The sequence below is a fragment of the Streptopelia decaocto genome, assembly GCF_964273445.1.
Source record: "Streptopelia decaocto genome assembly, chromosome: 1".
NCBI lineage: Eukaryota > Metazoa > Chordata > Aves > Columbiformes > Columbidae > Streptopelia > Streptopelia decaocto.
This window is the reverse complement of record NC_138663.1, coordinates 45960945-45978614: the sequence shown is the minus strand read 5'-3', so window position 1 is coordinate 45978614 and position 17670 is coordinate 45960945. Positions and strand designations below refer to the sequence as shown.

The following is a 17670-nucleotide window of genomic DNA, read 5'->3' as shown; positions in this document are numbered from 1 at the left end:
TCTTCTTGCTAATACTTGGGTCAAAAAGCAACAATATTACATCAGTTAATACAATAATAATATCTTATTTAAAAATCATACTAGATTTCCTCAGTCACCTACAAATGCCCTTTTGGAAGATGTGCCTCTTGGACAAAATTGTAGAGTCACAAAAAATTACTGTGTGTGGCAGCTCTTCTTTATACAGGAAAACAAACATCTAACAAAAATATACCGTAACAACACATGGGAACTATGAGATTTCAAATGTTAATGATGTTCAAAATTAACATTCAAAACATTTACAGGGAGGAGGAAAACCCCACTTACACTTTAAGGGTCTTCTTGCAGCATTTTAATGCTGTAATCAGCTCTCAGTAGGGCAGAGCTGAGGCTTATTGGTCTTCATTGAACTACTTAGAATTAAAATCTTGGCCCCACACAAGTCAGTAGGGCCAGGCTTGTATCCATATTGAAACTCAGTATCCTTTAAACAAGATATTTTCCCTGATCACATGCAAACAATTTTTTTAAAAAAGGTTGGCAATTTAGCATTTTGCTTGAAAAATAACAGTCTAAACTGACCAAAAAAAAAAAAAAAAAACAAATTAGGTGGTGCATTGTGTCATGTCTCACTTGAATTTGGGCAACAGTGGAAAAAAGATAATCCATAATAACTCTTTTTGTATTTTGTGGTCTCTGAAACCTGATAATGTGTGCACGAGTATGGTGAAAAAGGTGACAAAAACATGTTCCTAAGTACAAAGATGAGTAATATTTTAAATGTGGATAGGGTCCACACTCGTCATTGAAAATCCGTGGGGCCCTCAGGTTGGGGAAAAAAAGAGTAAGACACTTCTTTCCCTCTTCCCAGGTCCACTACTACAGGTCTTACCAGCTATGTCAGCAGTCCAGCATCTGGCACTATTTAGGGTCTCTCAAACTTAAGCCTCAACTTTCCCCTGCCCTTTCTACTCATTACATCAGCTCTGGGCAGTGTGAGCTCCAGACACACTTTCTCGCTTTGTGACCCTCTGGGTCACCAAGGCTGTGACTGGGCAGAGTTACGACAAGAAACAAAAAGGAGATACAGGGCGATGGTTGTGATGGGGGAAGGCTGAGAATTAAATGCAAGGGAGTTAAAAAACAGATGGTACTATTCATATGGAAATGTTTCATTTTACATCCTCTGTGCAGTCTAGTGACACATAGGTTAACTACCAGCTGCATCTTATGGGTTTTCCTGACCCTAGGGCATTGCTTAACACTGAAATTATACATGGAATTACAATGGCAAAAGCTCAAATGAGGCATTCTGGAGAGCTTCATGCAAAATGCATCATCATATTATGATAATATTCTCCCCACCCCAATCACATGCACACATAAAACACCGTATATACTTTGCCATGGGATGGATCAAGAATTTTGTCCCAATGCTATAAGGCTACTTGTACGATGAAAAGAAAAAACACTTTGTCTGTAGCATAATAAACAACCCAGGCTTTTCCCTGTCCAAACAATAAAAGGGGAGTGGGGAGCCAGGTTTAAGTACCAGTAGATAAGACAGGAATGTCATTCGTAGTTAAGAGCATTTATTTAACTTCTAGATAGAGCATTCAAAGAGTCTGCAGGATGTTTTCCAAATACAGATTTGGTTTTTCAATTCGCTTGATCCAAAGTCCACCAGCTTCACCAGGCCTTGGACCATGCCACGAAAGACTCTATCATTAAAACAGCCAACTAAAACTTTGTTTCATCACCCCCTCCGTCCCCCTCCACAACTAAGTAAATGGAGGAAGCCCTGCAGAGAGGAAACGCAGGGAAGAAAGATAAGGTAAAGCTTTCAAATGATGCAAACCAGCCTGCTAAACAACAAAAGAGCCAAACTTCAACGCTGTTTTATCATTTTTTTTTTTTTCCCCTAATTATCAAGTCTTCAGTACAATGCATTTTTCACTGTAATCATGTTAAGATTTATTTTTAACCTGGCAGTGGGTGTGAAGTAACTGTCACGCCAAGTTCATCTTGAGATAAACTGAAGAGCTGAAGGCAGAGAGCACATGCCTGAGGAGTGGGGGTAGGAAAAGTCAAACAAAGGTAACTCTGGAGTTAACACTGTTTACACTTGAAGGTACTGGCCTTCTGAGAAAGTAATTTCTTTCTTACCCAAAAGGACAAAACACAGGTCTATTTTAATTACCAGATGTAAAATATGTTTTACCTTCCTTTTTACAAGGAGTCACCTGGAAAAGATGAGGAGCAATGGGTACAAGTTACTCCTGGGGAGATTACGACTGGACACAAGAGGGAAACTTTTCATGACAAGAACAATCATCCACTGGAAGAATCTCCCCCAGGATGTGGTGGATTCCCCAACACTGGACACTTTTAAGATTCAGCTGGACAGGGTGCTGGGCTGTCTTGTCGAGACTGTGCTTTTGTCAAGAAAGGCTGGACCAGATGATCCTTGTGGTCCCTTCCAAAGTGGTATTCTATGTTAACTTAAAAAGTAAACACTGAATTTTCACTCCAAAGGGTGCAGGGTATTCAGATAAGGACAACTTTTTATAAAAGTGACTTAGAAATTAGAAATTGCAGTAATAGCCATTTAACGCAGCAGAACCTAACTCCTTCTAAACTAAATCCATTCACCGCTAAATAAAAAAATGCTCTAATATCTATATATATCTGCAAGAAATTATTCATATCACAAACATATTTAGCATATAGTACTATATAACGCTGCTGAAGAGCACTGCTTTCATCAGCCTCTTCAAAGACAGTCACCTGAGACATCCTAGAAATTATTCTTTTTGAAGCAATACAGCAATCCATTACAGTGAATTTTAAACACAGATATTTTCTAATTTAAAATGAGCCTTTCGAATACTACATTCTTACTCATAAAAAAAAAAACACTTGCCATGCTTGGAAATTAATGTGCTTATTTTAAGGAAAAATAACATTTGCGACTCTAGGCAAATGTTTCATATGCTGCATGACAGAAAACAAAAGATTATGCTAGTTATACTGAATCATCCCAGCTTCTTACCAACATAATTTTTCCTTTCAGAAGGGACGAGGCTATTGTACACTTTCTGAAATGCTGGTTTATATTTTCTTGCTTTACATTATATTCTGGACCAATAATAATCTTTTGATACCACTTTTTACCGCTTAAGCAAAGGCAACTGTCTTCACACAGCTACTTTAAGAGGACGGCACTCATCACCATCTCTGGAAAGCGCATTCTTTCCAAATCAGAAACTGTCTTAGTTTGTTCTCAACTAAGACAGCATCCCACTGGGTACTTGTGCATAAGAAAATCTAGTTTAGGTAGTTTTAAAGGCTTCTGAGTACATATTATTGCTGAATTAGTGCCTGATAAAACACTCCTGACTTGAAAACGTTTAGGGAATTTTATTTATCCCATACACTCCACCTAGAGCTGTGCGGTTTTTAAACTATATCTCAGGATACCACCATCACTGCTTTTGTTTCCTCCCACCTCTCCTTCAATGCAGCTTCCTTAAATAAGCAAAGGGCTGTGATATCTGAAATAATTCTGCCCCTGTTGTGAATCATCTGAGACCAGCCCACGCACTTCCCCTCTGCAAACGCCCTGACTCACAATCCCTCTCGGTTCTTTCCACCAGAGGATTCCCAGCAAGGCGACCTGCCCGCCTCAGTTTCGGGAGCAAAGGAACAAGTTTAGTTGTAAACCAAAATAGGTGCTGACCAGATTAAACCCTCGCTCAGCTGCTGACCGGGTTCAGTGTACCTTCAGGTATCTAATAGCTTGAATAAAGATAATTTCAAACAGATTAAATTAAAACTTCTTGTAAATTTAACCGGAAGAGAAAGAACTACGTAGTCTACACATGGTCACGTATTTTACTCCTAAGGCTTCAACCAATATTCATCTTGGATCTGTTCTCCTAGAACATACCATCAGCAAAGCAAAAATAAGCCATAATCCCTTCCACTGAGGTACAAGTCCCAGCTAAATACACCTGCAGATAGCTCAAATATCAGTTTAATTTAAGAAAAAAAAATATATTTGCAGTTGGATGCTTTTCAAGGAACACACACCCCTCCATCCTACAGGAGGGAGGAGGGAAGGGGAGGAAGTTCCATGCTCTGGGGAAGAGCCCGGCTGCCGTATGTGACAAACTGTAAACACGCCTGCTAGGAATACAGCTACAGGAGATTCCACACATACATTATTTAAAATATAAATAGGCAGTCTTAACTACAGTTAGGCTATTAGCCATAAACTCTTAAGTTAAACTGTAGCAACTATAGTTAATGAAGACTATGTGTAAGTGTGGATTGTGACATTTTTCAAACACATGAGATTGCTTCTGGAAAGCTGCCAAGTAGTTCCACACCTTAATTTCTAAGTCTTTAACGATATAAGATAGTTAATTTTTTACAATAATCAATTATTTGACTTTGACATATTCCCAGAATGTTATTTCAAGGGATAGGCTGGGTAGTAAAAGAGTATTTCCTTCCAAACCAAAACTATTTTGTTAGCCTTCTTAATAAGGTGACTACAGCTGCAATTCATTGTCAAATGCCTCAATCAGCAATTCTAAAGCACTTCATAGACTAAAAAGTTATCAACATATTCACCTCAGACTGGTCAAATATTGAATTTTCACAGTAGGAGAAAAAGGAGTTTGAGAGAATTTTTCACAGACAAACAGTAGGTCAGTTGTAAGCCAAGACCACAGGTCAGGACTTCCCTTGCTCCAAAACGCACAGCTATTTTATTTCTCAACGTGCACATTACATTATTTTTCAAAATCTACTAATAATTATTTTTCATAGTATTTAGCTTCAATATACAAAGAGTCTATGTTTTCATAGATATATAAAACTATATATGTAGTGATTTTATATATGTATATATAATTTTGCAATTGTCTTCTGAAAAATGGAAACATATTAAACCAGAATTTCTTCTAAGTGTCTCTGGAAGGATACACAATATAGAAAAAAGAAAAATGTTCGGCCTATTATCTGCCTTCTCCAATAGGAACCTGATCTTGTGGTTGAAGAAAAATTAGAGGTGCCTCCTTGCAACCTCCTACTTGCTCTCAAGAATCTTAAAAAGGACAGAACTGGCTCAGGAAAAAACCCACAGGCCTAAGCTTCTCTTTGCTCACACAGCACAAAGTCAGACACTAAACCTTGCAGTGGAAGGAGCCATCCCAAAAAGCATGTTCCTTTGCTGGACCAGAAGCCTCACTGCCCATACCATAGCAGCAGGGGAAAAATGAAATCGAAAAGGATGGGAGAACAAAGAGGGTGGTGGGTTTTGGCAAAAGAACGAAATTCAGAACAAAAAATGGACCAAAGCAAGGACAGCAAGTAAGCCAGGCAGCTCATCCTTACAGCACCAGGGTGCTGCTGAGGAGGTCCCTCTCAGTTGTGCAAAGCAAACCATTTCCAAAGCATCCCACAACAGAGATGGCACAGATGGCGCCAATCCTGCCTTACTCCTTTTGCAGGAACATCAGGTGTTCTTCTGGCACAGAGCATCTCAGACAGCAGTGACAAGCTTGTTTCTCTTACGTCATTTATGTTTTACATTCAGTTCATGGTTCCTTGTTTACCCTCCAGAGGCTGTGCATGAACCACCTCACTCTGGTATCTTGGAAGAGTTGCACCACCTAACTAGACTTTGTCAATATAAAAAGACAAAAATTCTAAAAAAAACCTCAACCAACCAAAAAACAACAACACAACAACAAAAAAATAATAATACTCCAAACAAACAAACACAACAAAAACAACAACAACAATAAACAACCCCAACAACAACCAACCAACCAACAAAACCCCAAACACCAATTTGTAACCAGTTTGCAGCCATGTTCCCACCTTCTCAACTGCTTTAGACTCCACTTCAAATGCTCTAAGCAGGAGCAATTTTAAAACCTTTTTCTTACATCAAAAGTCCTGTTCTCTGGCTGTAATAAGAGCAATGAGCTGCATTAACTGGCATTGGTAAGACAGGCTGAGGAAAATGCTATTAATTTCAGATCATCGCTAATGGAATTAGTCACTAAATTTCAAGTATTTACTCTTTGGAAAACCACCAACAGATGGTTCAGAAGGTGTAACGGAGCCTCATCTGACTAGCCAAATCTTTACTACGGGTAAAACAAGCCCAGCCTGGGGAGAATCTAAGTTTTCATTCCAGGAATCTGACAGAGTTTTGCTTGCCTGAAGTTAGTAATCCTGACCCTGAAGACCAAGTGGTTCAGTACAGGTAAAATCACAAGGGTAGTTTTATCAATGTTTAAATATTATGCATAAGAAGTACATGACTAAATAAACAGATTTAAGAATGTCCCTGACAAACATACGCAAAACCTCAGGCATAGCACTTTGTGTAAATAAAACAACGCGTTTCTGCAACATTTCTCAGATATGGCAATTTTTTTTTAAATGAAAAATACATGCACACAGAGCCTGAAAACTGGTGCCTGCTCTGACAAGGACACTCACCGAGGTTCACGCTGCTGGCCACCTGACTAATTGAGGGCAAATTATTTCCTTGACTCCTAGCCTAGCATCCTTTCTGTTAGACCAGGCTGAATACACATTGATTGTTATTGCTAGCCACCAAAAACATTTCCAATAGGTTTTTATTTGGCAGCTAGAAACTAGCATACTGTCATTAATAGAGTTGTGAGTCATCCATTAAAACAAAGTAAAACCCATCCTCCAGCACTACACATTTACAATGCGCAGACAACCTGAAGTTTAGTCCAGAAGCTTCCTAAACTCCCTGACTACTCCCCCTCTCCCACGTTCTTCCTCTGCTTGTCTCCATCCTCTGCACCAACAGCCTTTGCTTCCAGTACTGCGCATGTTACCTGAAGAAACAGCACACTGAGAAATGAAGACACCTTTAAGATATGTTATATGCCTGAAAATATGATAATTAAAAACCATACAGCTTAAAACTTGCCCATACTCATTACAACAATTATCTTCCTTTAACCAGTATTTAAGCTTGAGTACTGCGCTAGAAAACATGTTGAATATAAATTTATATATTGGCCGCAACTGCCTGCTGTAGCTGTTAAAGAACAAGCCTCAACACAATTAAAAAAATCAATTACTAAAACGGAAGGCAAGAGGAATCAGCAAGTGGTGTGGTAAGTTCTTTGTTTCCTGAAAGATCTCCATATTACAGGAATATATACATCCATCTATGAGAGTCTTTGTTCCCAGTTTCACAGAACATGCTTCTCAAGAGACTAAGACAGGCTAACGCATCTGTTTGCAATATTACCACTGCTGTTGCCCAAGGAAAAAAAAATCACTATGCTTGCACATAATAGAGTGACAAAATGGCACAAACACATATCACTTAGAAGCTGACAGAAAACACATAAAATGGATCTAAAGAAAGCTAAATTCTTTATTAATTTTCTGTTATCACTTTCTACACAGCCTGTTTAACAGATGACTGGTCTGCCTAAGCATGGATTAAATATTTAACCCTTGCTGTGCACAACACATTGCATATACTACAATCACAGCTGTTATCAGAAAAACAAGCATCTGTCAAAGAATTGCTGCCCAAAAATATGCAGCCCTGGTGATGGATGCAACATTAGAGCTAATTAATTAGACTACCTAAAGAATGTTTATTTTTTTTTTGCCATTTCTGAAGTAAACTGTTCCCACCTCCGCTCTATTTACTTTAAAAGTTAGTCTAACCAAAGATTTTATTTTGGTTGCTATGGTACAAGCTGGATTATAAATATGATGCTGATTAACATAAATGGATATATATTCAATTTTCATTATTAAAGCAATACTCCCACTCAGCTGGAAGACTGCATACATTAATTAAGCAGATGCAGAAGGAGCCACAAAATATTCATCCATTATATAAAATCTGAAACTTTAAACTTCTGCTTAATTAGATTAATTTTTATAATTAGAATATGTAGGTACAGCAGAAAAAGGCCACATTCACTACAATAAAGCCTAAACACAGAACTTCAACAGATTAAACAAACAGAAGAGAAAGCTGCCTTTTTTTTTTTATACTTACAATGTGTAAGAGCTTTAGCACATCCACAAACCTATCAGAAAAGCAAGAAAAATAAAATAGTTACATTTTAATTGCCTGATTAAAATCAACTGAGTAGGTGTAAAGTTTAGCATTGACACTTACACTTTCTCTGAGCTCATGATCTCCTTGGCAATATGGTAAACCTTTGTTTTCTTTCCAGCTGCCTTGCTCTGCAAATAAAATTATATGTTATACTATGCACCTACTAAAAGTGTTGCAATGATCATTTCAAGCTAGCAGTTCCTCAAATCCAATGTAATTATCGTTATTTCTAATAAAAATGTTTTATACTCCTTTGTAGTCTCCTGGCTTTGGAATCATTTAGCTTTTCAGATCTGTGACAAAACCAATTTAGCTTGTAGCTGCAAACAACGTTAGCCAAGAGTAGTTTTTATAACACTATTGGCCTTTTTATTTATTACAGGAAGCAATGAAGCCCATAACAAATGAAGTCCTAGCAAGTGACACTTATTAGTTAGCGAAAGCAGTACAGATAATATTTGTATATTATTCTATTTTTTTCTGATTAATACAGCAACAGTAATATTTGTAAGAAATTCAAATGGGTTTCAGGGACATCTTAAAAGAAATACACATTTTCTTTACTGAAAAATATTAAAGGAGAAAAATATCACACTGAAGAGAAGAGTCAGCTTCTGACCACCTACTAATAAAAATGCAGCAACCACACTGCAAGGCTGTAGAAGTGTGAGCCTTGTCATGTATCTGAAACACTGTGGAGATGATGATGTTTTTTATGTTCACACGTTTGGCTTAAAATAAAAAAAAAAAAAATCAATGCTACTGCTCAACATCACATATAACGAACAGGTACAGCAAAGCAAAAGGGGGCAGGTGTCACAATACGTTTTCTACACAGTGTAACTCCCGTTTACAATTTCCCTCAGATAAAACACCTTTCTCCGTAACAGCTCTCATGGTTTGCCATATGCTTCTCTGCTGCCAGCTGCCACCACATCTATTAGATATTCAGGCTTTCATTTCAATGGGCTGCAAAGAAAGAGCGTGGATGAGGAGCACCAAGACATCACAGGATATACAACACATGGGACTCCTGGGGAGGCTGTATGGAGTACAGCAGCATAATATAGGCTTTGAACAGTTTATCTAGAAAAGCAGCTATCTCTGGCATTGCATATGTGAACCTTTGGTTCAGAAGCACTAATGCTGCAAGATTTATCTGTAATTTTAGGTCTTTTCTGAACCTAGAAACAAGTCTCAAGTGCTAGAAATCAAATCAGGGAACCAATGATATTCATAGGTTGGGTTTAATGATGTTGTTATAGTCCAAATAAAAAATAAAACTTAAATAATTTTAATTTGAAATTAACTGACACATCGCCAAGTTAATAAAATTATTTTCTAAATTTAATAATGTGGTGTTGCATCATATATATGCAAAGTACATTATTTATTTGATATGCTACAGAGACACCTTCACACAGAGCTGGGATTTTACTTCTAAAATGAAACTTATTTCCAAAAACCACTTCGATCTTATCTTGTGAGGGTCAATCAGATTCAGGAGAGATTATAACACTCATCCTCAGGCCTCAATGCCTTTTTAGAAAGCACAGCTGACATACTCCCTACAAGACTGAATTCACAAGTAACTCAATTATGCAGAGCAAGGTACCTGCCATTGGGGTAGATGTGACAGTTGCAAATGAGAAGAAAATTAGTATTTTGAGAACAGGATGCTAACAGCAAACAATTACAAAACAAAACATGGCAGTCTGTTTTCCAGTCCATTTGAAAGACTTTTCACACACCAGCTGGCACTGAAAAGGCCACTTTGCATTTGTTCAGCCAAGACAGACTGGGCTTAAGAGAGTCTCTAATGGGAGAACCCAAGCAACACAAATTGGGCTCTCAGGTGTGGCATTGCGAAGGAACTTGGTACCTGCTCTAATAGACTAAAAGCATCAAAACAGCCAGATGCTTGTGGTAAGCAAAAATAAAAACAAGCACAGCTGATAAGCAATGCAGAGGCCAATTCATTCTCTTCTGCAGGTGCTCTCCCTGTTGGGAAGTTGGTTGTTGATCCCCAGCTGCTGGCCACGTGTTGCCACTGGCAGCTGAACTGAGCTGGTAGCACATGTTGCACAGCAAGCACTGAATTAGGTTGTGAAACCTGCCCAAGAAGCCTCCTAACTGGGGATGCTTTCCTGTAAAACTCTGTCATGGAAGGCTGAAGGCAATTCTAGATGTTCGCAAGATTAAGCTACCTTCTGTACAAGTACAGTCCTGCTTAGTTTCACAGGAACTCACTTTTCCCTTGACTCCCTTTCCCTCCTCCAATTTACTCCTCTGACCATTTGGCTAAATGACATTCGGGTCTGACACATCATCAAGTATTCTCTTCAAATACTAACAAGTCTCATTTTCGTTTGGTTGGTTGGTTGGTTGGTTGTTTTTTTGTTGTTGTTGTTGGTTTTGTTTGTTTGGGTTTTTTTATATTATTATTAATTTTTAAGGGAAGGATGCAACTAGCACTATTATCAAATGAAATAGAGCTACCAGGACTGGTACTGAGGAGAGGCATTGGTCTATGGGCAGTCTGGTGTCAAGACATCCAGTACTAAGAAGTAAGAAAGCAGATATCCCCAAGGAGAGGGACAGGACCCCTAGAATCATAGAATGGTTTGGGTTGGAAGGGGCCTCCAAAGGTCATCTAGTTCAACCCTGCTGCAATGAGCAGGGACATCTTCAGCTAGATCAGGTTGCTCAGAGCCCCATCCAGCCAGGCCTGGGATGTCTCCAGGGATGGGGCATCGACCACCTCTCTGGGCAACCTGTGCCAGTGCTTCACCACCCTCAGTGTAAAAAATTTCTTCCTCGGGTCTGGCCTGAATCTCCCCCTCCTTTAGTTTTAAACCATTGACCCTTGTCCTGTCATAACAGGCCCTGCTAGAAAGTCTGTCACCACCTTTCTTACAGGCTCCCTTTAAGAACTGAAAGGCTGCAAAAAGGTCACCCTGGAGCTCTCTGTTCTCCAGGCTGAACAACCCCAACTCTCTCAGCCTGTCCTCATAGGAGAGGTGTTCCATCCCTCTGATCATCTTGGTGGCCTGTCTTCATTCTAAATAGTTAGTGCTGTCTTCCTGCTCCTCATTTGAAGAAGAAATAAGGCTAAAATAGTGGAAATCATGCCAAGCTGGCACTTGCAGAAGCTACCAGAAGGTCAGACCTCAACCACAACAGTCAAGTGTGGCTTACCCTCCTCCGAGGGCCACAGAGGTGGCTCTGCAACCCTATAATGACAGATCTCACACACACACAGAAAGTCTCTGCTCGGCACCAAAGAAGTGAATTAAGGAACTTAAATGCTGAAAGGCATTTAAGGTGTTTCAGGTCATTGAAAAGGAAATATTAAAAATTGTTTCAGCCATCTGTCCCCCTGTGCAATAAGCGGTGATTGGCAGGTTAGCAAGCAGAACCTGCAAATGCAAGAAACTGTCTGCACAGAGATGGTGACTGAGATACAGCCTCTGCTTCATGGTCAAGACCCTCAAATAAGACCATCTGGGCAAAACTACAGCTTCCAAGAGATTTTTCAGAAGGACCTTTCTCAGATCTTGCAACCTTCACCTGGCCCCTTTCCTTGAGTTTCACCCAGGCTCAGAAATCAAAGGTTGATTTTAAATGTTTGGTGCACAAGAGACACTGCGCACTCCAGGATCTGTGAGGCGTAGACAGCCTCATTAAAAGGTATTTATAGGTCTCAAAACTGAAGCTCCCTAAACATACATCTGTGCATTCAGCTCTGTTAGAGAGGCATGGTAGGCAGCTCTACAGCTCCATAAAAACAAATATGCCAGGCAACACACACTTTCCAGCGGGATATTTCTAAACTTGACCTCTTAATATCAGGCTAGCATACACATATTCAATTAAAATTTTAGGAAAAAAAATCACTAAACAATAAGAATGACAAAATTATAAAGTTATATGGACTCAATGCCTTTTGTTTGAAAACATCCCAACAGGTTACAAATTACAAAATAGTGCAAGAGTGAGGAATAGCTTCAGAAGATAAAGATTAAAAGATACCTGTTTATCTTCGTGAGGATCAGGCTCCCCTTTGCTGGAATCAGAATTTGTGTCATCATCTTCGTCAGAACTGTTCATGATATCTTCTTCATCTGACTGAAGATCTCCCATTACCATGTTAGGATGATCATGGTGTTCTTCTACAGACCTAAAATTAAAATATGCGTAGTTAATAAACATACCATACTTTATTTATGTAAAGAGCTTTCTGTTTTAGCCCACAATAAGTGGTCCACTTGGTACAAGAAACACTGAGAACAGTAGTGGGTAATTTGAAGATGGTGATGACAGTGGTAGGTTTTTCCACAGCAGACTCATAACTGTGCAGTGTTTTATTTATGCTGGTATTGATACAATGCTAACTGACAACAAGCAAAATCCACGGTATGTTTGGAATATTTCTCTTATTCTTGCCCACCAGAGTTTGCCTGACAGCAAAGTTTGATAAATCTATTCCCTTGTTGCTATGTGCATGTATAGTGCAACATTTGTACTGTGTGCCAGAAGGATAAAGAAAGATCATGGCTGCTTTGCTCTCCTCTGCCTCATAGCTGCAGGACTCCTTCCAGATATGGTACTCAGACTGGAGCTTTCTGTCTGAAATTTTAGATGCATGTATATATATATGGTTGTTTCTCAATGTATACACTAAACAATGGCATCAGGGATGGCAACATTATAACTGTTCTGTCCAATAATTTTTCTCAAAAACAAGAAAGCAGAAGCTTTTGGGATTGAAAACTCCTGTCCCCCAGAGATAGACACCTTCCAGGTAGCTGTCAAAGCTATAAAATATAACCTTGTTCTACTGCTGTACAATGATTATAGAGATCTCTTTTCATTAGCTTCAGCCATATTTGCAACACAGAAATTGCATGAGACATGCACACAACCTTCTTCCTCTAACTAGCCTTGACAACTTCAGTAGAGATTTAAAAAACGCAATTCTAGAAGAAAATAAAAAAGGGAGTAGAAGAAAACAGAGGCTAGAGGAAACAGAGCCTGAAGTTTTGGCAAAGTTACCTAGAAATCCCTGGGCTCCTATTTTAATCCTTTAAAACGTCTGATAATTGCCAGTTACACTAAAGCTGTGTCTAAATTCACATAATCTGCATTAAATGCCTGCAAAAAGATGCTGGGATGCCACAGGCTTATTGATATGAGCCAAAAGGATTAGCTAGCCTACAAAAAAAAAAAACAAATCCAGAAACTCCTGCCCTCAAGCTGTTGGAGCCAGCAGAGATCTCACTGTGCTGATCAACACCTAATTTTGTCCAGCCAACATCTGCCAGGGCTACACACTCCTCTGTATAGCTACTCTCTGCCTCCCTACGCAAGGGACGGTCATGACTTTTCCTCACTTTGAATCACAAGGGAACAGGGATGGAGGGCAACTCTTCGGACCCAACACCTCCAACTGTCATAGTTACCAGAAAAAAAAGAGAAAGGGAAAAAAAAAAAAAAGAAAACAACATCAAAAACATGTCAGTGTGGATACTGTGAGAGGTGTCTGCCTGTAACACGAATAGCAGAAGTAAGGAATAGTAGCTGTGTGCGGCAGCCACAGCAAGGAGTTGATTATTCAATGCTCAAGGCACAGTTGAAAAAACGAAACAAAACAAAACCAACAAAACAGTGCACAAAGGCTCATCCCAAATAGAAATATATTTAGAGATGAAGACAAGATAAGCTGGCTTGTGGACAGACTTGGGTCAGCCACAAAGACGTAGAAAAGATTAAAATAGCTTGATTCTATTAAGACAACACAGGAAGGACTCGGGAAACACCCAAGTAGTTACTGTCTCCCAGAACCAAATAGGGTGGGGGGAGGAAGGCAATTGTAAGCTCATCATCGAGTTCAAACGAGACCCTGAGCCCAGACTACAGCACGCAGCGTGCAGAGAGACATCCATTTAATTCAGATTGGAAATTATCAGAGAGTGGCCAGCACAGAGTGGAGTGCTGCTGACAACAGGGTATGGAGTATGCCAAGGACGATTCCCACGGAACTTCCATGTACTTTGGGAATGCAAAAACGCAGCTTTTCACCAGAGCTTCCCCTGGAACCACATGAGCCAAGATTTCTGCAGTAACTTGTTAACTTTAGCAATTCAGAAAACTCCTTGCCTAGTCTATCTAATTCATAGTCAAACGACCTGCTGGCCTGAGAATGTTTATTTCAGCAGATACCATCTCCTATCCTTTTATTTTACAGATGACAAACATCTTTATTATACCTGTAGCATTATACAAGAGAAATATATACTCCTATTTTATCCAAAGCCTGCAACATAAATAACTACTGCTACTCCTTGCTTTACTATATTATTTACAGTTCTACTGTCCACATCTGTCACTGAATCTACATCTGATCTGGGATTATTTTTTTCCATTGAAAAACTTATTAAGTACTTTAACCACACTAGAATTCACTTTTGGTCCCTATGCATCAACATTTACTTTTTTAATGGATATTTTATTGCCTTTTTCCTTACCCTTAATATTTGGTTTAATTTCCTTTAAACTAGGATTCGTTCCCACACAGAAAACATTATTTTCACACTCATTCTTTTTCACACCATTCTTTTGCCCAAGCACATTCTACAGGATGCCCATTCCCAGATTTTGCTTAATTTTCCACCTAAACATTTCAGGGCAATTGTGCCAACACTTAAAGTTTTAGAAAACCTGCCCTTTTTGAAGTCAGAAACAAGCATATTTCTCAGTGAAACTGTATTCTACTTGCACAAACATAACCCCATCGCCACTGAAAGATGAAGATCAAACTAGTTGGCCTGCTGGCTGAAGAATATTCTAAATGAAAGATTGACTTATTTAATAGAAAGTTTCAGTAAAAACTACTAAAGGTTTTTAATAATTAACTACTGATGACTTTAGGATGTTTAGTAAGTGTCCACACATAAGAGTCTCTCAGCATATACATTTTTTCCTTCCTGTGAACCACAACGTTTAAGCACTAAACTCCTTCTCTTGCGTTTGGTGCACAAGCACCTACTATTCATGTAAAGGAAACTATGAAAGCCGAGAGCACCACCTACCAAATCCTGTCTAAAGTATCTGCCCCAAGAGCCAAAGCCCCTCAGAGCAATCCCTATACATCTTTATCCTTATTTGCCCAGCTCATAGCCTAATGCAGATCTCAGGTTCTACCCAATACATTTTTGGGTGGGTTTGCTGATTGGTTGGTTTTGGTGTCCCCCCACCCTTTTTTTTTTTTTAAAAAAAAAAAAAACAAAGAACACAGTGGATGATTAGATGGTTAATGATCAGAAGTCAGTTCACACTCAGGCATTTTCCAGAACCAAACAAGTCATGAGTTCAGGGACAGGTTGCAATGCTGTAGCCATGAACAGATGCACCACGGGTGGTATCTGCAGTTTCGTCCTGTTCTTCACAGGAGACTGACAGCTTCACTGTGTTTGTTGATCTGCCTTTATCAGCCATATGCTGGAGAACATGTGGCTCTCCTTGTACCTTACAGCTTAACCTTTCATCAAAAATGTTATGGCTTTTCTGCCAAAACAGAAAGCAGTTTTGTATTTACTAACTACTCTTTCTGTACTTTTACCTTTGAACACATCTACACTGTACGTGTATAGATAGTTTCCCAAAATTATCTCTGGACAAAGTGAAATGCCTTGTAGCCTTTAAATGAATTTGAAAATAGCAGTAAATATTTAAATAAACAGTGTCTTTTCTACCGCATATCAATTCCTCTTTTCCAAAATACCACAGGCACACAGTAGCAGCTATTTTTAAGCAGCTCTTCTGATAGGTATTCTGGGGATACTGTGAACTATCTCTATCTTGTTCTCTCTTCATCACGATTCCTTGTCCTACCCATAGCACTACCAAGAGAAACTTCTGCATTATCAGTCATGTGAAACACCATCACCGCCAACTCACTGAGCTGCCCACTGAGTAAGAATATCTTGCCGTATCTCGTGAGCAAATTACCTAAATATAGATGTGGGGCTTTTTTATTTGACACATAAAATGAAGAGAGTATTAGTTTGCCTTGGAATGAGCAGTTTATGGGATGAAGCGTATACATTGTGCTGTATTTTCCTAATGTTATAGTAAAATATTAATGAAACAAAACATGCAGGTCCTAGTCAGGCATACAGCAAGATAAACTGTCAAAACTTAAAAATTGTCATCAAGCCATTACAGTCAGAAAAGTAAATCCTAACCAGCATAAAAACCTCTTATTGTCTTCAAAAGATGATCAAGACTAGTTTACATGAGTTTATTTCTATTATTATAGAAGCCTCAAATACACCTGAGGCTCCACTTTGAGGCACTGTTAATTTAGACATTGCATAGGACACTATAGCCTGAAGTCACAATTAACATTCAGTCTCAGTTCCTAATCATTTAGAAGGCAGTTAGTATTTTAAGCTTGACTGAGATGATTCAGATAAGTTCTCTGCCATGGAAAACCCCAATATCAAGTATTGGTATTACTTCAAGTGTTAGCATCACCATAACTACTGAAAAGCAAATTTCCACTGCTCCAAAGTATTTGTTAAAATAGATTGATCCATGCCGATCACATCCTTGTGAATTATTTTGAGATGTTTTTTCTACTTCTATTATAGTAAATAATCCAAAATATGTAGGAATGCTGAATGAACAGAACCTTGTACACAATGCTGCTAAATTCTTCCTTTTTTATCCATCTGTTATTGTAAAAGGAGTGTCCATCTACTCTGTTTCTTGTAGGAGCATCCCAGCATCTTTATCTGTCTTATGTCTCTTCCTCCAGTATTTCATTGTGGTTTTTTGGGTTTTTTGTTTGTTTATTTTTTAAGAAAGCCTTCAAGATACAGGCAAAACTACACAAACTGAAGTTCCTACTCTACAGAAAAAATACACACCAAAACATCGGAGCACCAATAAGCATACCCTACTGCAATATTAATATTTCGTGTCAAATCCTTTTTTTTTCCTGCTACAGAATTTCACAATCCTTTCACAGCTGCTTGCATCTCAGTTTCCTCCAGAGAGGCAACAATTGCTACTGCTGTTCATCCACTTTAAGTTTTCAATATCACCAGCAACCAATAATTAAGGTGTGTTCAGCTGCTTCTTTAAGACCTTAAAGCACACTGGCTCTCTGTGGAGGCAATAGCTGACAAGGCTGTTATACTTTTTCACAGAATCACAGAATCATAGAATGTTAGGGATTGGAAGGGACCTCGAAAGATCACCTAGCCCAATCCCCCTGCCGGAGCAGGAACACCTAGATGAGGTTACACAAAAAAGCATCCAGGCGGGTTTTGAGTGTCTCCAGAGTAGGAGACTCCACAACCCCTCTGAGCAGCCTGTTCCAGTGCTCTGTCACCCTCACTGTGAAGAAGTTTCTTCTCAAATTTAAGTGGAACCTCTTGTGTTCCAGTTTGCACCCACTGCCCCTTGTCTGACCATTGGTTGTCACCGAGAAGAGCCTGGCTCCATCCTCGTGACACTCACCCTTTACATAT

At 39.0% G+C, this 17670-nt stretch overlaps 1 protein-coding gene across 3 annotated transcripts in view; it reads right to left on the bottom strand.

Moving 5' to 3' along the window:
* FGD6 (FYVE, RhoGEF and PH domain containing 6) overlaps window positions 1-17670 on the bottom strand; it is a 72041-nt gene that overhangs the window by 33569 nt on the left and 20802 nt on the right. For all 3 annotated transcript variants that reach the window (XM_082051209.1, XM_082051210.1, XM_082051211.1), the window contains exons 3-5: window positions 12164-12311; window positions 8192-8259; window positions 8069-8099 (exon numbers count right to left, since the gene is read on the bottom strand). In XM_082051209.1, coding sequence (XP_081907335.1) covers window positions 8069-8099; window positions 8192-8259; window positions 12164-12311 — 247 coding nt within the window. The remainder of the gene's footprint in view (window positions 1-8068; window positions 8100-8191; window positions 8260-12163; window positions 12312-17670) is intronic.